The following is a 23,343-nucleotide window of genomic DNA, read 5'->3' as shown; positions in this document are numbered from 1 at the left end:
ATGCCTGTAACTAGCTACTCAAAAGGCTGAGATCTGAGGACCATGGCTTGAGGCCAGCTGAAACAGGAAGTATGGGAGATGCTTATAACCAAGTAACCGCTAAAACACCAGAAATGGAGCTGTGGCTCAAGTGTAGAATAGAGTGATAGCCTTGAACAAAAAAAGCTCAAAGACCTGAGCTTGAACCTGAGTTCAAGCTCCAGGACTGGTGGACATGCACGTGCATGCCTACACACACACACACACACACACACACACACACACACACACACACACACACACACGCAGTGCACGTGCTTGCCTACACACACACACACACACACACACACACACACACACGCAGAACCCTAAATGCAATTTGTAAATAAATGATTCTAATTCTTAAAAGGCTACCAATTGTATGACATGCTATAAAAGGAAAATTATATAGCCAGCAAAAAAAGTTATGTACCCCATAAAAAGATCAGTGGTTGCCACAGGTAGGGTTGGGGAAGGAGGAAGAGGAATAAAGAGGGAAGAATAGAAAGGATTTTTTTTTGTTGTTGTTGTTGATGATCATGGGGCTTGAACTCAGAGCCCTGTCTGGTTTTTTGGTGTTTAATTGGAGATATCTGTCTTACAAACTTTCCTGACTGGGCTGTCTTTGGACTAGTAGCTGGGATTACAGGTGTAAACCAGTCCCACTGCGAATTATATGTGAGAGCCAAAACCACCTGGCTGCAAAGAATTTTTCTTTTAGGCCAGTGAAACTCCATACAATTCTGCAATGGTGAACATATCATTACACAATTGTCCAAAGCCAATGAATGTACAACACTAAGTGTGAACCCAAATGTTCACTATAAAGCTCTGGATAATAACATGTTAATTACTGTAGTTAATAATGTAGTGAGATAAGAATCTCACAGACACCCAGTGTTAGTGGCTGAAGCCTGTAATCTTAGCTACTCAGGAGGCTGAGATCTGAGGATCAGGGTTCAAAGCCTGCCAGAGCAGGAAAGTCAGTGAGTCTCTTCAGTTGATCACAGAAAAGGCCAAAAGTGGCTTTCATCAATGTTAGCATGCATGCTTTCATGAGTGTGTGTGGGAGGAGGGGTAGAGGAATACAAAACATTTAAGTACCTTCTCCATTTGGTTGGGAACTTAAAATTGCTCTAAAAAATAAAGGCTACTAAAACCAAACAAGAAATAGCAAAATGTACACATGGTCCTCCTCATGAGGCTTACAGCCCAATCGGAAAGCCCAATGTCAAGTGTTACACAGCAGCCATTAATGGTGTGCCCTTGAATAAGCAAGCCAATGTTAAAAGTACACATAGCAGGGTGTGCTGGCTCATGCCTGTAATCCTAACTACTCAGGAACCTCTGGTTGAAGGATCTTGGTTTGAACCTGGTCTAGACAAGAAAGTCCAAGTGACTCTTATCTCCAAATAAGCATACATAAACACACTCACACTCACACACACACACACACACACACACACACACACACACACACACACACGTGCAAGCATGCCAGCAATGGAGCTGTGGCTCAAGTAATAGAGTGCTAGCTGTAAGTGCGTGCATGCACATGAACACACACACAGACACACACACATAAAATGTAAGAAGTGGGGTAGGGGAGATTTTCTTTTGTGCAAGGAGATCAGGTTTCTCCAGGAATGTGTCAGTAGAGCTTGGTGAGCCCAAAGAGAGGAGGAGGACTCACTGGAGATCCAGAAGACACATGTTTTTTCAGGCTTGCTTTTGGCTAAGCAGATCTCTGTTCCAGCCTGGAAATCACACCATTACACTCCTCCTTACTTAGTAGATAAGGAAATGGGGGCTAAAGATTTCTGATGATTAGGTGGGAAACTGGAGACACAGTCTGTGAATAAGCAGTTTGTTAAAAATATTAAAAACAAGCCACACACTGTGACTCATGCCTGTCATCAAAGCGACTCAGGAGGCTGAGATCTGAGGATTGTGGTTCAAAGTCAGTCTGGGCAAAAAACCTTATCTTCCTTTAACCAGTTAAATAACAACAGCAATGAAAAGCCAGACATGGAGGTGTGGCTAAAGTGGTTGAGTGGAAAACTAAGCAAGACAGCAAGCCCTAGTACCAGCACACACATAGACACACAATCAATTAATCAATCATTAATTAATAAAATACGTTAAAAACATGTTGACCCATATACAAGTGCCTCTAGCCTGGGGGATCCACTCTTCTTTCACAACCCCTTGGCTCAAGGCTTTGGCCTCATTAGCTTGAGGTCCCATGATGAAAGGCACCCAGTTGGTTCAGCATGCACCAGTCAGCGCCCAACAACCCAACTCCTACACTTTTTCACAGCTCCTCCCAGTAGGGGAGCAGGGGCAGAGCGGGATATCCCGCTCAGGAGGGGGGAGACCTAACGTTGGATGTCAGGGTTGCCCCCGGGTAGACTGAAACCCTTCATGAAAGGTGGAGGTCAACATCTACAGGTGTGTGCTAGGAAGTCTGTAAGAGGGTGTTGCAGGCCTGGTGGCTCCACTGTGCCCGACATTGGTGTTGGAGGCGGAGATAACCCCCCACGGTGGTGACTTAGAGGTAGTGCAGCTCAGTTGGAGCTGGGCCAGCGCCTTCGGCCACTCCTGCTCTTGGAGCTGCTGCCGCATGCATGGGCATGGGCACAGAGCCTGGAGCGGGCTGCGCAAAGGGGCCAGCAGGAGGGGTGGGGCTGACTGTCCCCTGTGAGGCAAGGAGAAGTGGCTTCTGCAAGCAGTGGCTCTGGTACTGGCGGCCCTGATCTTCCTGCCCAACATGGGGCTATGTGGGCTCTGTACCAAGCGGCAGCTTGACAGCATCCCAGGGAGGTCGGGAGCAGCAGCGGTCCCCGTGGTTGGACAGGTGAGTGCCTTGGGTGTGGTGGGGCTAGGGATGCTCCCGCCCCCCTCCCCCCTTCTCTGGTTTTACTTCAGACATTCAGCTCCTTCTCTCTCCTCAACCTCCTGTCAGTGTCCTCAGAGGCAGCCCCTGAAGAGTCTGCCCTTCTTTCCATTCCCACCCCCCCCAGATGTGGCAAATTGAGGCTCTGAGGACAGGGATTTGTCCACTCTGCAGAGTCAGAATTAGAACCCAGGGCTCTTAGTGCCAATTATGTAGTCTTATTTCTATTTTCCATACTTTACAGTCTGTCCGCCTTTCCATTGCCCTCTCCTGTGGTCACACCTGGTCCAGCGTTCTCTTTCTGAGTAGTACCCTCTTTGCACATGCCGGTATCCCCAGGGTGTGAGGCTTTCTGTAGGACCGGTTCCCCCATCACTTCTGCTCCCCTCCCTCACCCCCACCTGGTGATCCTGCTGTTTTTACTCAGGTCAGTCCCTTTCACGTTTTGCCATTTGCACAGGGACCTGTGGAACACCCTGCCCCTTTTCCCTATTCTTTCGCTGTCCTATTTTTGTGTCAGGTCCTGTGAATTCCTTGGGGAGTGAGTGCAAAGATCCTCTTGGAGCTTCCGGTCCCTTGGATGGGGTGAAAAGTCAATTTCTGGTTCTTGAGGAACATGCCACCTTTGACCCTCCCGGAGTATAGAGGTGTCCTGGTGGAAGGATCCCCCAAAATGTCCCAGAGTGCTGTCCCCTGAGGGCAGAATCCCACATACCTTCCTTCTCTACTTCTTTCTGATAAGATGAGATATATCTTGTAGCCCAAACTGTGATAATAATTGTTTTTGCCTCTTTGAAACTCACTCATGTCTCACGTGTGTGTACATGCATATGGACTAAATTGGCATTTTTCTTCATGTGCATGTGTGTGCATGCTCAGATCATGGCTCTTGAATTCAGGCCCTGGGTGCTGTCCTTTACTTGTTTTTCACTCATGGCTGGTACTCTACCACCTAATCCACAGCTCGACTTCTGCCTTGTTGGTGGTTCATTAGAGATAAAAGTCTTACAGACTTTCCTGGGTGGGCTGGCTTAAAACCAGGATTCTTAGATCTCAGCCTCCTGAGTAGCTAGGATTACAGGTGTGAGTTTCCAGCTCCTGGCTTGGATTAACATTTTCCTGCTCAATCACATCACTCTACCTCTCTCATCTCCTGGCAAATCTATGCATGCTTGAATTGCTTTGTATATTGGGACATTTCAGATATGCTTAGGGGATTTTTGTGGTCCATGGGAAGTGGGTAATGTTCATATCAGGGTCAGAATTGACTGTTGGCTGCCCTCAAGGGAAGAGGCTGACTTTTTGAGGTTGATGGGTTTTCCTTTCTCCTCAGTGTCAGGCTGCTGCCTGGCCATTCTGGTATCTTGAGCACAGACAGTTCTTTGCCACAAGGTGGATCAATTGGAGCTTAACAATTGCTCTAGTTAATTGTTGCAAACCATCCAAGAGGAGTTGGCTTGATCTTTACGGTACATCTTAACTGTTCAGAAACTGAGGAAAGTTAGCAATGGCCTTTCCTAAACCCTGAGTTCAAACCCTGATAGCCAGCCTAGCCTTTTCCCCGTTAAATTCTGTGTCTTGTATGTTTTTCTTTCTTGAAATCTCCTTCAATTCCTATCCTGTACCAGTATCAGGGTGAAGAGGCCAGAGCTGTGTTAGGCTTTGTCATTAACTTTCTGTATGTGCTTATCATCCACCAACTCCATCTTTTGGTTCGGTTGCCAGCATTCTGTGATGTGATTAGTAAGTGCACACAGAGCTACTGCTTTTTCCTGGGCTTTTGTCTTTGACAGCCTCCCTAGGTTCAGGGGTTCTATAGTGGCAAAGCCCCAGGCAAAGGGGGTGTGTCCTGCCCAAGTGCACGTCTCCTGTGGAATAGCTGTGACCAGGTCTAAAAGAGCTCTTGACAGGCTGCCTTTGCCTAAAGAAAGTTGTCATATTTCAGTTAAGGCAGGTGCCAAAGAAGTTCTGATTTTCATTTCCTATAGACCTAGATGTGTAGAGAGGAGGCCAAGGTTAACTGCCAGTTTGGCCTGAGCTTTCAAAGAAAATTACTCACATGTACAAGAAGGTCTTGATTGAATAAAGCAGACTTTGGAGCAGAAAGAGTGGAGAGCAACAGCTGGATGGATGTTCCTTGGAACTCTGACCTGCAGTGTGTGGATAGCTCATGGGGCAGTTTTAATTCTTGTTTAATTTCTTTTTCTCTGGAATAGCATAAAGAGGAGGAGGACGAAGTGGTGAATGGGATGGGTGTTTCAAGTCTTGTCAACTGGTTGTTCTTCCTTTACAGAAAATTTCTCCTTCCTGGGTGCAGCAAACAGCTCTTTTTCAATGATAGGCTTTTCTAGGTGCTATAGGATGCAGCATTCAGCTGCTGCCTTTCAGGAAGATCCTGCCAAATTTCCACACAGCCCTTTCGTGTTCTATTCTCTTTGTAGAGGCAGAGCCCTGGGCTTGGCCTTCCCAGTTAGATCCTTGTTTGAATGGCAGCTGGCCTCGAAGGAAGAGGCTGACTTTCTTCCAGTCCTCATTCCACACTATCCCTGAGCATGCATGTAACACATCATGCTGCTGTCTGGGAAATCTGCTATCTGGAGCACTCTGCACCATTATGAAGCATTGACAGTTGGTTCTAAGATCAGTCTGTCACTCTGGTAATTGTTGAGAACTTTCCAACAGTACCTCCTCATTGATCTTCCTGGCAGAATTAACCACAGAGGCTCTGGAAGGAAGTCTTGACAGGACTTTTGTCCTAAAGAAAATTAGGTTCCTTGTGGATTTGAGAGAAGTTTATCTGAGGGCAACATGCCCACTATTTGAATAGTCCTCAACTCTTTGATTCCTCCACTGAAGATTAAAAGAGCATTTAGCTGTCATCTGTTAGAATGTAAGTCACAGAACTGCCACCCAGTTCATCCTCAGTGTATCTCTGGAACTGGGCAAGACATCTGATTTATAAAGGACACATAATGCTTCTAGGGTTTCTGAATTCAAGTGGTCAGACAGCTGGCTTCTTAGAAAGCTGCAAACCAAGTAGGAAAGCCAGCCATGTAAAGAAATACCTCGGAGTTCCGGGAAGATGGCGGAGGAGAAGCTGGAATCTGAACAAGCTCTCGCATAGAAAGCAGCTTTAGAGTTCCAGTGAACAGTCCTAAGCCAGAGAATCACACCAAGTGTGCCATCACAGGACAGAGAGTTAGACAAGAGAGGGGAAGCCAAGGCAAGTGGTCGCCAGCAGCCGCCACGGCGGCGGCAGCGGCAACAGGGTCGCAAGCGGCAGAGACCACAGCCGGGGGCCATACCTGAGCGCTCACACAGAGAGTCCGGGACGAAGGAGCCAGACGCAGCGGCCGAGCGGATTCTACTCAACACCAGCAAGAACCAACAAAGAGCGGACATCCTCACCCTGCAGCTTGCAGACCAGAGACGACCCAGGATCCAAGACTCGGCACCAGAGACGACCCAGGACCCAAGACTCGGCGTGAGTACAAGCCCGACATCCTCACTCCTCAGGGAGCAGAGGAAGGAAGGCCACCCCTCCCCCCCCAGCACCGGTGATCTCCATCTTGGATACCGACAAAGCTCGGAGTTGCTGCTAGCTTCAGCTCAGGCCTTGGAATAAAATGAGTCATTTAGCAGGTCACAAGAACTTAACGCCGAAGTGACCTGCCAGACTCAGCTCCATCCAGGGAAAAGTCACCCAGCACAGGCGCCAGCCTAGCCTCACTGGGTAACCAGAGCCAGAGGCTGCCCCTCCCTCTAGCAGCCACCACAATCAATTGAAAAACAGAAACCCTGAGAATGGCTCCAGGCTGGGCGCTGTGAGTTATCACAAAATAGCCCCAGGGAAAAGCTACTGTTTGCTGAAAGGCCTCAACTCCACCCAGAACCTAGCCTCATCACCACATCCCCCTCTTTTGTGACTCTCAAAGCAGACCACCCTCCCAGAAAACTAACCTGGGAGGGGGATCTCAAAATCTTGGGTAAAGCAGAGCATTTTTCTGCCTCTTCCAACCAACCGACTTAAGAAACCAATCAAGCCACAGGACCCCAAGCTGACCAGAGACTCCAAGAGACTGGTTGCAGACAAAAGGGAGATACAGGATTCTTCCCACTCCTCCCCCCCCCAAAAAAAAATCAAAAGACTTTTTTTTTTTTTTTTTCTTCTTTTTTTTTTCTTTTTTTTTTTCTCTTTTTTTCTTCTTCTTCTTTTCTTTTTTTTTTGCTTGTTTTTTGTTTTTTGTTACCTTATATATATATATATATATGTATATAAATTTTTTTCCCTTCTAAAACTTTTATCAATCTTTAATTTTTGCCTCTTCTGAAAAAATAATTGTTTTCCAGTAACTTTTTTTTTCTCATCTTATAATTTTTATTTCAGAATTACGTGAATGAGAGTTTTCCTTTCTTTTCTTGTCTTCTTTCTCTTTTTCTTTCTTTCTTAATTATCTTTTTGTTTTTTATCTAGCTCTACTGAACTTCTGATCTTTTCTTCTCCCTTAAAGCTTTTCACATCTCCTCAATGTCCCTCCCCTTCTCTGAACATATTCACATTCCTCTCTAAATAGACGGTCTTTTAACCTCTATAATAACATTAATTTTTACGTTTCTATTCTTTTTCTGGTCTCTCTTTATTCCCCTTTCCGTCTCTTCTTTTTCTCTCTCTCTCTACTTGCATCCTACCCAACCCATTTCCTGCACTGTGAGTAGGACATAGTTAACTCTCCTTGTGCCTCCCCACACCAATCTATTCCTATTTTTTAACCACATCTCTCACTAATCCTAATAAGTTCTGATTTTCCAAATTCTTTTCTGCGGTTCGAAGTCCTTTAACATATAGTCGTTTGATGTTGAATAGATGTATCTGTTGAACTAGATTGTATCTGTAGACTATTGACTGTACAAATGCAAACTTTGGTTGATGGTTGCCTTAAGATAGTGTTCTAGCACAAAACTGGTGCAATCTTTATCTCAAATGGGCCGAGTAAGCCGGAAAAACACAAGAAAAATGGCAAATTCGGGTATCTCAATTCCCAACCTTGATAATCAGGGATTAGAACAGATAAAGAATAACCCAGAGGAGAGTTCCCAAATAGCTCTACAAACACTAATAGCAAACATGATAAATGAGAAGTTTGACAATGTACAAAGGACTCTGTATGAGCGTGATAGGGAGAGAGAGGAGGCATCCCAGAAGTTTATACAGGAATATCATAAGCGTGAGGAAGCTTCTCAAAAACTGATACAGGATTTGCATGAACAACTTGAGAATACTCAAAGAGAAAGGGAGGAATGGCGTGAGCAGGCAGAGAACACTCAAAGAGAACTGCAGGAATCCCACAGAAGGGAGGAAACTAATCAAAGAGTAATTCACGAATTAAGAGACCAGGTAGAGAATACACAAAGATCACTAAAGACATTCATGGAATCCATTAACAAAGAGCTGAAGGAAGTCAGGGAGACCACAAAGGGAATGTTGAATGGAACCCAACAGAAGGAATGGGAGTCCAAAGAAACCATAACCAATCAACTAAGTGATTTGAGAACAAACACTGAACACCAAATTAAGGAAGTAAAGAAATTCATACAAGACCTAAAACAGAGCTTCAACAAAGAACTTGAAGCCATCAAAGCTGACCAATTAGAAGGAAAAGAGATAAAAAACAAAGTAGAGAGTCTTGACAGCAGGTTAGACCATGCAGAAGATCGAATCTCAGGGATTGAAGACAGCCTAGATATTATAGAGAAAGAACATACAACCATCCAAGACAAGTCCAAGAAATATGATAGGTCTATCCAACACCTGGAGGACACCATCAGAAGGCCCAATTTAAGGATAATGGGTGTAGAGGAGCACCTAGAAACAGAAGTTAATGGTCTAGGAAATTTGTTTAACAGGATCCTAGCAGAGAACTTCCCAAACATACAAAAAGATAGGCCTATTCAGATACAAGAAGCTTTTAGAACCCCAAATAGACCAGACCAGAATAGGACATCCCACCGTCACATTATAATCCACACAGGATCAACCCAGACCAAGGAAAAGATCCTTAAAGCTGTCAAGGAGAAAAGATTAATCACCTATAAAGGGAAACCAATTAGAATTACCTCAGATTTCTCAGCAGAGACAATCAAAGCAAGAAGAGCCTGGAATGACGTATGCCATGCCCTAAAAACAAACAACTATCAACCAAGAATACTGTACCCAGCTAAACTCTCCTTCATAACTGAAGGCCAAATAAAAACCTTCCATAGCAAAGAAAAATTGAAACAATACATCTCCACCAAACCAGCCCTGCAAAAGATTCTTAAAGATGTCCTACACATAGAAAACCAACAAGAACGCAACAAAGGCCAAGAAACTGCACACAAACTGAGAATCCAAGAACCTTAGGAAGAACCCAGTTTTCACAGCCCCCAAGAAGGTGGATAACATGGCAGGAACTCCCAAATACCTCTCAGTCCTATCTCTTAACGTTAACGGACTGAACTCTCCAATTAAGCGACATAGACTGTCTAGTTGGATTAAAAAACAAGACCCTTCTATCTGCTGCCTGCAGGAGTCACATCTTGCCCGTAAAAACAAACATATTTTCAAGGTTAAAGGCTGGAACAAAATCTACCAAGCAAACGGCCCTCATAAACAGGCGGGAGTTGCAATCCTAATATCAGATAAAATAGATTTCAAATTAAAATTCGTGAGAAGAGATAAAGAAGGTCGCTATATACTAATTAAAGGATCTCTCCTTCAGGAGGATATTACAATTCTAAATATCTATTCGCCAAACAATGGAGCACCCAAATTTATCAAAGAAACACTACTTTCCCTCAAATCCCAGATAGATCCAAAGACATTAATCGTTGGGGATTTTAACACACCACTCTCCCCACTAGATAGATCAACTCGGCAAAAACTCAACAGAGAAACCGCAGATCTAAACAGCTGCATAGATCAACTAGACTTAACAGACATTTACCGAACATTTCACCCAGCAGCATCAGAATACACGTTCTTCTCAGCAGCACATGGAACGTTTTCTAAAATAGACCACATTTTAGGCCACAAAGCAAACTTGTCTAAATTCAGAAACATTGAAGTTATACCTTGCATTCTCTCTGACCACAAGGGAATAAAATTAGAACTCAACACCAAAAGCCACCAAAGAAAGTCCGGTATCACATGGAGGCTGAACAACACACTGCTGAATCATGAGTGGGTCATGGAAGAGATTAGAAAGGAAATTCAAATGTTCATGCTATTCAACAAAAATGAACACACAAATTACCAGCTCCTCTGGGACACAGCAAAGGCAGTACTCAGAGGAAAGTTTATAGCTCTGAGCTCCTACATCAACAAATTGGAGAGATCGGAAACTAACAATTTAATGACACATCTAAACCTCCTTGAAAAAGAGCAGCAAGATAAACCCCAATCCAGTAGACGGAAAGAAATAATCAAAATTAAATCAGAATTAAATGAATTAGAATCCAAAAAAACTATAGAAAGAATCAACAAAACAAAGAGTTGGTTCTTCGAAAAACTTAACAAAATTGACAGACCCTTAGCAAACCTTATCAGAAAAAGGAAAGAGCACACCCAAATTAATAAACTCAGAGATGAGAATGGAAACATCACCACGGAAACAACCAAGATTCAGAACATTATAAGGGAATACTTCTCAAAACTTTATGCTAATAAGTTTGAGAACTTGACAGAAATGGACCTTTTCCTAGCAAATATTGACATGCCAAAACTAAACCAAGATGAGTTAAACCAGCTTAACAGGCCCATATCAAGCATTGAAATAGAAACAGCAATAAGAGACCTCCCAGCTAAGAAAAGTCCAGGACCAGATGGTTTTACAGCGGAATTTTACAAGGCCTTCAAAGCAGAGCTCACACCAATACTCCTCCAACTCTTCAATGAAATTGAAAGAGAAAGCTCACTACCAAACACATTCTATGAAGCCATCATAACCCTCATCCCAAAACCAGGCAGGGACTCATCAAAGAAAGAAAACTATAGACCCATTTCTTTGATGAACATTGATGCAAAACTTCTCAACAAAATTTTGGCCAATCGACTTCAACAATTCATCCAAAAAATCATACACCATGATCAAACAGGATTCATTTCAGGGATGCAAAGCTGGTTCAATATACGCAAATCAATTAATATTATTCATCACATCAACAGGAGCAAGAATAAGAACCACATGGTTATCTCAATAGATGCAGAAAAAGCATTTGACAAGATCCAACACCCCTTTATGATGAAGGTTCTGGAAAAATTAGGAATCCATGGAACATTCCTCAATACAATAAAGGCTGTATATGACAAACCTACAGCCAGCATTATACTCAATGGTGAAAAACTAAAGCCATTTCCTCTTAACTCAGGAACAAGACAAGGATGCCCACTCTCTCCACTTCTCTTCAATCTAGTATTAGAATGCCTAGCTACAGCAATAAGGCAAGATGCAGACATAAAGGGGATCCAAATAGGGAAAGAAGAAATAAAACTCTCCCTCTTTGCAGATGACATGATCTTGTATTTAAAGAATCCCATAGACTCCACTCCCAAATTACTCAAGCTGATTCAAAACTTTGGCAAAGTAGCAGGTTATAAAATTAACCCCCAAAAATCAATGGCTTTTCTATATGCCAACAATGAGAAAAGTGTGGCTGAAATTAGGAAAGCAACTCCATTTGTAATAGCCCCACAAAAAATAAAATACCTAGGAATTAACTTAACCAAAGAAGTGAAGGACCTCTATGATGAAAACTTTAAAATCTTGAAAAAGGAAATCAACACAGAACTTAAAAAATGGCAAAACCTCCCATGCTCCTGGATTGGCAAGATTAACATCGTGAAAATGGCAATACTTCCCAAGGCTATCTACAAATTCAACGCGATACCTATCAAAATTCCACCCTCATTCTTCAAGGAAATAGAGGAGGCAATCCAAAAATTCATATGGAACAATAAAAGACCCCGAATAGCAAAAACGCTCCTCAACGGAAAGAACACTGCTGGAGGAATATCAATACCAAATTTCAAACTCTACTATAAAGCCATAGTAATCAAAACAGCTTGGTATTGGCATAAGAACAGACCTCAGGACCAATGGAATAGAATTGAAAACCCAGAAATGAACCTACAGACCTATAGCCATCTAATCTTCGATAAGGAAGCTAAAACAATAGAATGGAAGAAAGACAGCCTCTTCAGTAAATGGTGCTGGCAAAATTGGTTAACTACATGTAGAAAACTAAAGCTAGATCCTTATATATCACCCTGCACCAGAATCAACTCCAGATGGATCAAAGACCTTGAACTCAAAGCAGACACTCTGAAAACATTACAGGATGGAATAGGAGAAACCCTAGGTCTCCTTGGCTCAGGTCGAAATTTTCTGAATAGAGACCCGGAAGCACAACAAATCAAAGAAAGGTTGGACAAATGGGATTGCATAAGATTGCAGAGCTTCTGCAGGGCAAATGACATAGCTGGCAAGATCAATAGAAAGCCCACCGATTGGGAGAAGATCTTTACTAGCCATACAACGGACAAAGGTCTCATATCTAAAATATACTTGGAACTCAAAAAATTAAACCACCCAACAACAAATCCTCAAAGAAACAACTGCCCAATAAATAAGTGGGCGAAAGACTTAAAGAGAAGCTTCTCTGAAGAAGAAAGAAGGATGGCCAATAGACACATGAAGAAATGTTCAACATCCCTAGCCATAAAAGAAATGCAAATCAAAACAACATTGAGATATCACCTCACTCCAGTTAGAACAGCAAAAATCAAGAACTCTAATAACAACAGATGCTGGAGGGGATGTGGACAGAAAGGAACCTTACTTCATTGTTGGTGGGAATGTAAACTTGTTCAACCACTTTGGAAAGCAGTATGGAGGTTCCTCAAAAGACTTCACATAGATCTCCCCTATGATCCAGCAATCCCACTTTTGGGCATTTACCCAAATGTTTACAAACAAGACCACACTAAAGCTACCAGCACAACTATGTTTATTGCAGCATTATTTACCATAGCTAAGATATGGAACCAACCCAGATGCCCCTCAGTAGATGAATGGATCAAGAAAATGTGGTATATATACACAATGGAATTCTATGCCTCCATCAGAAAGAATGACATTTCCCCATTTGTTAGGAAATGGAAAGGTTTGGAAAAAATTATATTAAGTGAAGTAAGCCAGGCCCAAAGAAGCATAGGTCCCATGGTTTCCCTTATTTGCAATATCTAGTATAGGTATGAGTCAAGCGGAAAAGGCCAGATAATGTGATGTTAGGAAAATGAACCCTTAAATATGTATTTTAATGTTTTCGTTTCTTTCATGCATGTATTTCTAATGCATTTATAAGATTATTTCTTTGTTGCTTTGTATGTCCCTCCCCCACAGTGTAACCCCCGCTTTCACTATATTTGATGTCAGTATATCATGTGGAGGAGATGGGGACAAACAAATCGTTTAAGGATTCAGGTGGACCTGTTGCAACAATGAGAAGTACAAAATGTCATGTCAAAACCAGCTTTACAATTTCGGTGTGGGGGGGAGAGGGGGGTATAATTGGGTGGGGGGAGGGGGGTAAAATTGGGTGGGGGGAGGGGGGAGGCAGGGAAGGGAAGTGAAGGGTAAACAAAGGAGGAGGCTGCAATGCTTGGTAAGAAATGTATGCATTATCCTGCCCATGTAATTGTAGCCCCTCTGTACAGTATGTTCTCAAATAAAATAAAATACAATTAAAAAAAAAAATAAATAAAAAATAAAAAGAAATACCTCGAAGTGAACTTGGTTAACTGGAAATATGTCCTATACCAGTTAATTGCTTCTAATGACGTTTGAGCTGTATGACCCAGTTGTGTGCATGTCTTTTGTATTTTGCGTATACCTGACCTTCTGCATCTTGTACTTGGATCATAGTCAGAAAGAGAAAGACTTGAATGAGACTTTTGCTTCTCCAACAACCACAATGGCATGGGGAATGGAGGTAGCTTTTGTAACCTTTGTAGCATGTACAATTCAATGGGGAAAGGATGTAGTCTCTTGTAGTTCCTGTGGCCAAGAAATGCATCGTGGCCTCAGTAGGTGAAGATATCTTGACATAGTGTGTTTTTTAAGTACACAGCACATGTTGTAGCACTTGGAAAAATGGATTTTTGCTGAGTGAGTGTTAAAGTGGGAGGGAGGTGCTTGAGAAGTCACTAGTCCATTATGGAAACAGGCAGAAAAAGGGACATCACTTACTCGAGTTCTCACAGGAGGAATGCAGACATGAACGCAATGCTCTTCAAGTCATCTGTGTTCTGCTGCAAAGACTTTCCCTCGTGAGTCAAATTTTCATGCTGCAGTTTTGGTAGCCAGTACTTAATTACACCATGTGTTGCTGGAACCTCCCCACCCAACACACACACACAAACACACACACAAACACACACACACACAACCCTACCTTTTGTGTGTTTGTGTGTGTGTGTGTGTGAGTGTGTCTGTGTGGGTATGTGCCCATACATATGTCAGTCCTGGAGCTTGTACTCAGGGCTTGGGTGCTGTCCCTGAGCTGATTTTGCTCAACGCCAGTGCTGTACCATATGAGCCACATCTCTGGTTCCCAGTAGGTTCCCTCCCAATTTTAGTACTTAATTGGACACCAGAGTTTCATGGTCTTGTTACATGGGCTGCCTTTGAACCATGCATGATCAATAGATCTTAGCCTCCTGAGTAGCTAGTGATACCTGACTTTTTTGCAGATCCATTTTTGTAAATTTTCTTTCCAGCCTCTTTACTTTATATTATTTTTGGTGGTACTGAGGTTTGAATTCAGTGCCATGCATTTGCTCATTTGCTTGCTTGGCCAGGCTCTACCACTTCATCCACACGTCCAGCTTGCAGAGTCTCTCCCCCCCCCTCTTTCTCTCTGTTTTTTTATTTTTTATTTTTTGGTCGGTCGTGGGGCTTGAACTCTGGGCTTGGGCGCTGTCCCTCAGCTCTTTAACTTAAGGCGAGTGCTCTACCACTTGAGTCACAGAGCCACTTGTGGTTTTCTGGTGGTTTATAGGAAATAAGAGTTTCATGGACTTTACTGCCCAGGCTGGCTTTGAATGGCGATTCTCATATAGCAGCTTCCTGAGTACTAGAATTACAGGTGTGAGCCACTGGCTCCTGGATTCTGGTTATTCTTTTGGGGGGGGGATCCGGTGGTGAGGCCAGAACTCTGAGCTTGGGTGCTGCCCCTCAGTTCTTCAGCTCAAGGCTAGTGCTCTACCACTTGAGCCACAGCTCCACTTCTGGCTTTTTTATTTTTGCTTATGTTGTGCTCAGGAATCTAACCCAGGACCTCAGGCATACAAGGCAAGTGCTCTACCACTGAGCCACCTTCCCAGCCCCTCTGGTAATTTTTATATGTATTTTATTGTACAAATATTGTATAGAGGGATTACAGGTACATGAGTAAGGTAATGAGTACATTTCCTATTGAACATTATTGTTACCTCCTCCTTTGTTTATCCCCTACCTTCCCTTCCCTCCCCACCTCCCTCAGCTCCCCCTCCACCTCCCTCAACTCCCCCTCCCAGCGAAGTTGTGTCTTCTACATCTCATTGTTACAATGGGTCAACCTGTATCCTTATTTAAGCATTTTATTATTTCCTTTCCCTCCTCAAATTACAAAAATGTATTTATGAGATGCAGGGCACTGGAATCAAATACAGTGAAAACAGGGAGGAGAACAAAAAAAACATAGTACATTATAAATACGTTAAAAACAATAGCAAGAAAGGAAAAATCACTGTGTCCCTATCTTGGTGGTCCTTTTGCTTAACATCATCTTATATGGTCGTATGTACATAGCTTTTCACCTTTCCTGCTTGTCCTAGACATATACTAGTTATTTAAAATAAGGGAAACCATAGGACCTATGTGTCTTGGGGCCTGGCTTACTTCACTTAAAAAATATTTTCCAAGTCTTTCCATTTCCTAACAAATGGGGTGATGTCATTCTTTCTGATGGAGGCATAGAATTCCATTCTCTCTCTCTCTCTCTCTCTCTGCCCCCCTCTCTATATATCATATTTTGTTGATCCATTCATCTACTGAGGGGCATCTGGGTTGGTTTCATATTTTAGCTTTGTAAATAATGCTGCAATAAATATACTTGTGCTGGTTTGCTGGTTAATTTTTAAGATGAGGGTTCGTGAATGTTTCTGCCCTTGCTAGCCTTTTTTCTTTTCTTTTCTTTTCTTTTCTTTTCTTTTCTTTTTTTTTTTTTTTTGTCGGTCGTGGGGCTTGAACTCTGGGCCTGAGTGCTGTCCCTCAGCTCTTCAGGTCAAGGCTAACACTCTACCACTTGAGCTACAGTGCCACTTCCGTTTTTCTGGTGGTTTATTGGAAATAAGTTTCACGGACTTTCCTGCCTGGGCTGGTTTTGAACTGTGATCCTCAGATCTCAGCCTCCTGAGTAGCTAGGATTACAAACGTGAGCCACTGGCGCCCAGCTTCCTTGCTAGCCTTAAACTGTGTCCTCCTGCTCTCAGTCACCTGAGTTGCTAGAATTATATGCACTTGGCTTATAATTTTTTTTAATTTGGTTATATTGAGGATTAAACTTGGGGCTTTGCCCTTGCTAAGTAGGAGCTTAGCACTTACTCCATGCCTCTAGCCTTATTTTGGATTGGGTATTCTCAAGGTAGGATCTCATTTTATGCCTGCAATGTGATTTTGTTGCTTCCTTTTGTCACTGGGAAAGATAAACATATGCGATTGTGCTTCTCCCATAGCTGAGATATCAAGCATGCCCCACTGCTTCAAGTTATTGGTTGATATGAAGTCTCTCAAACTTCTTGTTTTGGTTTTTTGACTAAGGCTGACTCTGATCCTTCACTCTTTACCTCCTCCGTAGCTAGGATTACATGCCTGAATCACCATGCTTGGATTTACTTTTAAAGTAAGGGAAAGTATAATAACCTGAAGGACTTCAATAGGAAAGTAGAGAAAGTAAATCACACGTGCCATGTGGCACTGTCGCTGCTATGCATAGAAAGTAGGGCCAGTTCACTATCAGATGCAAGTAATAAATTGAGCCAGTCAGGCTTAAATGATTAAGAAGACCCACTAGCTCTAGTTGGCTTCAGGTATGGTATGATCTGGAGGTTTGTGGGACTGTCAGGGCATGGGCTTTTTCTCTCTGAGTTCTCTTGGTTCTGCCTTTATCTTAGACTGAGCACTCTGTCCTCCTCTCATCCCTTCTCACCTTGGTGGTAAAATATGATAACGCTTTCTGATATTATATCCATATGCAGAACCTATAGGAGAAAATCTGTATCTGTGGCCTCTGTAGAAAAGACAAGAAATGTCTTTTCCTATTATCTTAGCATGATCTGTTTTAATCTTATTGGTCCACTTTGGATCTGATGTGTTTATTATGATAGGATTCATTCACAATCACACTAGTCAGGAAGATGGGCTGTGCTGGGTGACTTATCCTACCTTAGAGCTAGGGATGGGTTTGGGCCACCCCGGTCATATGGAAAGAGCATTTACACAGAGAGGCTGGCTACTCCTGGTTGTGGGGGTGGGAAAGATAGTTGAGAAGAGGCTGACAGATGTCCATGCCGGATCCCTGCCAATATCGTGGGGACTAGACTTGACCCTCAAAAGGCCACCCCTTTGCCACTCTAGCCCTGTCCTTGTGGAGCACTGACCCTGCATCCTGTAGATCAGCACTCTCTGACACCCCTGGGCTGAGATGCCAATGGCATGGCCTCAGTTTCTCACTGGGCAGAGCTTGGGTGTTAGGATTGCCAGCCTTGTTGCCTCAAGATGAGTAGTTGAAAGCTGTCTTCATTGAGAATTATCTTGTCAGTTCTGTGGCTGCCTTCCTCTCCCTGCTTTGAGAGTTGCCGCTCTCTCATATGCATGCTCACTGAAAATCTCTTGAGCTGAAAAAGAGCTTCTGTCTCTTCAACTTCCAACATCCCCTCCCTCCCCCATCCCCCGCCCTTCCTAGCTGGAGGAGGTGGAATGTTCATACTTTGAAAGCTAGAGGAAGCTAAACAATTCTGCTTGCTGTGTGTGGGTGGGTGTGTATTTATCAATGTGTAGCTCTTTCTCCATGTGGCTCTCTTTCTCACTCTTTGATCTTTCCATACTTCCTGTTTGCTGCCCTCTGCTGAATAGAGATAGGAGAAGGAAGGGCCAAACAAAAAGCAGCCCCAGTTTTTCTTCTTTTTCTTGGGTTTTTGAGAAGTTGTAGCTGTGAATGCAGAATTTTCCTCAGCTTTCTTAGATGATGGAAGACACAACATAAAATACTACTAGTAAGAATCATAATGAGGAGGATATATAATTTATATGTCTATTCATTTAGCTCATCACTTCTTTTTTTGTTTTGATTTTTGGTCAGTGGTGGAACTTGAACTCTGGGCCTGGGCGCTGTCCCTCAGCTCTTTAGCTGAAGGCTATTGCTCTATCAATTGACCCACAGCCCACTTCCTGTTTTCTGGTGGTTAATTGGAGATAAGAGTCTCACAGACTTTCCTGCCCAGGCTGGCTTTGAACCCTGATCCTCAGATATCAGCCTCCTGAGTAGCTAGGATTGAAAGACCCCAGACTCACTGGGATGCTTTCTTCAATGGGAGGGCACCCCAAGAACCAAGACTCCAAACCAGCAGATGCAACAAGCAAGAAGAGTTTATTAGGCATTTGCGCAAACGGGCTCTCTGTCCAAGGCAGACTGGAAGCCTGAGCAGTGGTTACAGACACTTTTAAAGACAAAAACCACAGGATTAGCATAAGACCCCAGGCTCCCCAGGATTGGTTCAGCTTAAAAATCAACTGCACGGGAATTTTTGTGACACTTCTTGAAAACTAGTTGGTTCCCTAGGGGGAGGCTTCTCTGGAGGGGAGTCCACATAGTTCCAGGCTCGCGATTGGTTGACATTTGACCTAGTTTGCTGGGCTGGCCAGATGGTCCTTGTCTTGAGCCCCCTGCCATGAGTTTTTACACAGGAATTCAGGAGAACATACTCTTTTGTTCTTTATCTATGTTTGCAGACCTTGTCCCTGGGCCTGCATCTGAACTTTGTAACTTTTTAACTTATTTCTGGGAAGGGAAGAGTCAGTGTTAGCGCAAGCAGGTTTACAGAAGCAGAATTAGCAGTTAGTAAGTTGTAAAATGGACATAGCCCCAATTTCAATCTTTCAGGATTACTGGCATGAGCCACGGGTGCCTGGCTTGTTTCGTTGCTGTGTTTGACTGAGTTCAGGAGGCCAGACATTTAACCTCCCTGGACCCTCTGTTTCCTGGCCTGTAAAGTAGAGCTTTCCCTGTCTCCCATACCAGCAGAGTACAGCTAAAATTGGGCTTGTCAGAGCCAGAAGCTAGTGACTCATGCTTGTAATCCTAGTTACTCAGGAGGCTGAGATCTGAGGATCGTGGTTCAAAATCTGGGAGACTCTTATCTCCAATGAACCACCAAAAAAGCCAGATGTGGAGCTGTGGCTTAAGTAATAGAGCACTATCCTCGATCACAAAAGCTCAGGGCCAGTGCCCAGGCAGGCCCCTGTGTTTAAGCCCGAGGACTATCGTAGGATGAAAGGATAGGGTGGGGCTTTTTCGGTTTTTGACCCATACCTCTTCCCACCTGGCTTTCCTTGGGACAGCTGTCAGGTGCTGTGGCAAGTATACAGTGGTGAATGGGATGGACTGGAAAGCAGGAAGAGCAAATGGCACTCCAGACTTCCTGCCGTGTATATAACATTCCTTCTCAGTGTTAGAACTTTAGGCAAGTTATTTTCATCTCTTTTCACCTCTTTTCTACCCCTGTAAAGGGGACTTGAGAGAATGAATTTTAGCAACTTGACTCAGACAATTTTTAGGGATTCTAATTAATAACACAATTTATACAGCATTTTGAGATTTTCAAAGAACTTTTCACATAAGTGATCTCACCAAAGTTGTCTTAACAACCAGAAGGTGGTATTTGGGCTATTTAAATGATAAAGGAATGAAGGCCAGAAAGACAGTTTATGGCAAAGCGAGGCCTCTGTGTCCACAGTTTCATATAGGGATCTTGGTTACTTTCTAAAAGTTTATCCTTTTGTTCATTGAGCTAATAATGACAGGTTCCCATAGTCCTTAGGCTTCTCCTGTTCACAAGGATTGTTTTTCTAAGACAGGATCCATCTATCTAGCCCATGTTTGCTTCATACTCTTAGTATTTTTCTTGCCTCTGCTTCCTGAGTGCAACAATACATGGCCATAGGGATGGTTTTATTGAGGTCCTCCATCTTTCTTTAGTCTGCTTTGACTGGGAGTGTAGCAGGGTGAGAGCCAAGCCCTGAGTTCTAAAGTTAGCTTGTATTCACAACTCCCAGTTGTCCTTCTATAGCTGAGTGGCCTGGGACCTGAATGTTTTCATGTGTACAAGAATGGTAAACTTACCTTTTTTCATGCAGGGCTGGTGCTCTACCACTAAAGCTGCACCTCCATTTTCTACATTTCTTTCTAGTTAGACATAAGAGTCTCATAGATTTTCCTGCCTGGGTTGGCTATGAACTGTAATTCTCAGATCTTAGTCTCCTGAGTAGCTAGGATTACAGGTATGAACCGCTAGCATCTGGCCATTAAGCATATATACATAGAAACATATACATATACATATACATACACATATAAATATACATATACGTACACATATACATATACATATACATACATACATACACACACATATATATATATACATACATACATACATACACACACACACACACACACACACACACACACACACACACACATATATATATATATATATATATATATATATATATATATATATATATATATATATGAGCCACCTTCCGAGCCCCTTGGAAGCTGTTTGTTTATGTCTGGATCTTTACCCTGCCAGGGAGGGATGGACTTTCTGTGTAGCCCTGGCATAGTGACCCATGGCAAAAGGACATGTAGCTAAATACCAAACCACTTTCTACACATATGTCCTTGCACCACACCAGCCACAATGCTAGCAAAGACCAGAAGCTGGGATTTGACAGAAATTTATTCAAGAGTCCTAAACTGGTTCTTGGTGTGTCCAGGATAGCAAGGAGAGTTTTGGATCTGGCCAGTGTGGAAGCATCAACCTCACTAGAGCACCAGATGTTAAACTACAAATTGGAAAGCCACTGGTTCCCGCTTTGGGCCTCAGTTTTGACTCTTGCTACATGGTGCTCTGTGGTCCATGAGGTGGTTCAGTGCCAAATTATACAGGACTTGTGTTCAAGAGAAGGAGGATTTGCATTCAATGACAAATTTACATAGGCCTTGTCAGTGAGAATATCTTCATCAAGAGGATTTGAGGGAAGGTTGTGGTTCCTGCTCTGTCTGTGAGCCTTTAGCTGGGCTCTGGTCTTCTCAGGCTTGTTTCTACTTCTGTGAAATCCTTCCAGGAAACCTCTTCACATTGAGTTGCTAGGGCACCTGGGGCTCCTCTTGGCTGTGACAGCTTCTGACACTGCCCTTATTTGGGGGCAGCTTGGATGGTTTTGAGTAGCCCTAGTCAGACATGCCTTAGAATCCATTGAGATTCATCTTGTGTGTTTTTTATTTTAGATGGAAGTACATGGGTTTGGGAGAAGAAAACTAGAGAAGTATATGACATTCTTAGCACAAAGTTGATGTATTTTTATGGTCAATTTGACCTTGATCACCTAGTCCATGGACCTTCATAGTTCTCCAATGTCAAGAATCTCTTTTTTTCATTCTTTTTAAAACTTTACTCCCCCCATCCTCCATTTGTCTCTTTCTGTGCCAGTACTAGAGCTTGAACTCAGTGCCTGGGTGCTGTCCCTTAGCTTTTTCATTCAAGGCTGGTGCTGTACTACTTAAGCTATACCTCCAATTTGGGGTTTTGCTGATTCATTAGAGATAAGGGCCTCATTGATGTTTCTGTTTGTGCTGGATTTGAATTTCTTTTCTGTTTTTAGATTTTTTTTTTTTGTTTTGTTTTTTTGGGGTCCGGTTGTGGGGCCTGAACTCTGGGCCTGGGTGCTGTCCCTCAGCTCTTCAGCTCAAGGCTAGCACTCTACTACTTGAGCCACAGTGCCACTTCCGACTTTTTTCTTTTTGCTTATGTGGTGCTGAGGAATCGAATCCAGGGCCTCAGGCATGCAAGGCAAGCGTTCTACCACTGAGCCACCTTCCCAGCCCTGGATTTTTTTTTTTTTTTGAAAGAAACGAAAACATTAAAATACATATTTAAGGGTTCATTTTCCTAACATCACATTATCTGACCTTTTCCGCTTGACTCATACCTATACTAGATATTGCAAACAAGGGAAACCATGGGACCTATGCTTCTTTGGGCCTGGCTTACTTCACTTAATATAATTTTTTCCAAACCTTTCCATTTCCTAACAAATGGGGAAATGTCATTCTTTCTGATGGAGGCATAGAATTCCATTGTGTATATATACCACATTTTCTTGATCCATTCATCTACTGAGGGGCATCTGGGTTGGTTCCATATCTTAGCTATGGTAAATAATGCTGCAATAAACATAGTTGTGCTGGTAGCTTTAGTGTGGTCTTGTTTGTAAACATTTGGGTAAATGCCCAAAAGTGGGATTGCTGGATCATAGGGGAGATCTATGTGAAGTCTTCTGAGGAACCTCCATACTGCTTTCCAAAGTGGTTGAACAAGTTTACATTCCCACCAACAATGAAGTAAGGTTCCTTTCTGTCCACATCCCCTCCAGCATCTGTTGTTGTTAGAGTTCTTGATTTTTGCTCTTCTAACTGGAGTGAGGTGATATCTCAATGTTGTTTTGATTTGCATTTCTTTTATGGCTAGGGATGTTGAACATTTCTTCATGTGTCTATTGGCCATCCTTGTTTCTTCTTCAGAGAAGCTTCTCTTTAAGTCTTTCGCCCACTTATTTATTGGGCAGTTGATTCTCTGAGGATTTGTTGTTGGGTGGTTTAATTTTTTGAGTTCCAAGTATATTTTAGATATGAGACCCTTGTCCGTTGTATGGCTAGTAAAGATCTTCTCCCAATCGGTGGGCTTTCTATTGATCTTGCCAGCTATGTCATTTGCCCTGCAGAAGCTCTGCAATCTTATGCAATCCCATTTGTCCAACCTTTCTTTGATTTGTTGTGCTTCCGGGTCTCTATTCAGAAAATTTCGACCTGAGCCAAGGAGACCTAGGGTTTCTCCTATTCCATCCTGTAATGTTTTCAGAGTGTCTGCTTTGAGTTCAACGTCTTTGATCCATTTGGAGTTGATTCTGGTACAGGGTGATATATAAGGATCTAGCTTTAGTTTTCTACATGTAGTTAACCAATTTTGCCAGCACCATTTACTGAAGAGGCTGTCTTTCTTCCATTCT

General features: G+C 42.9%; 1 protein-coding gene across 1 annotated transcript in view; it reads left to right on the top strand.

Moving 5' to 3' along the window:
• The first annotated feature begins 2,788 nt into the window (after positions 1 to 2,788).
• The window catches only part of LOC138818474 (protein FAM114A2-like), a 77,614-nt gene continuing 57,059 nt past the window's right edge, over positions 2,789 to 23,343 (top strand). Inside the window, exons 1-2 of the mRNA XM_070009374.1 lie at positions 2,789 to 2,875; positions 3,159 to 3,243. Coding sequence (XP_069865475.1) covers positions 2,789 to 2,875; positions 3,159 to 3,243 — 172 coding nt within the window. The remainder of the gene's footprint in view (positions 2,876 to 3,158; positions 3,244 to 23,343) is intronic.

Source organism: Dipodomys merriami, unplaced genomic scaffold (genome assembly GCF_024711535.1).
Source record: "Dipodomys merriami isolate MVZ:Mamm:240054 unplaced genomic scaffold, mDipMer1.0.p SCAF_766, whole genome shotgun sequence".
Lineage (NCBI taxonomy): Eukaryota > Metazoa > Chordata > Mammalia > Rodentia > Heteromyidae > Dipodomys > Dipodomys merriami.
Note: the sequence above shows the minus strand (reverse complement) of the source record. Positions and strands in the feature narration are given on the sequence as shown.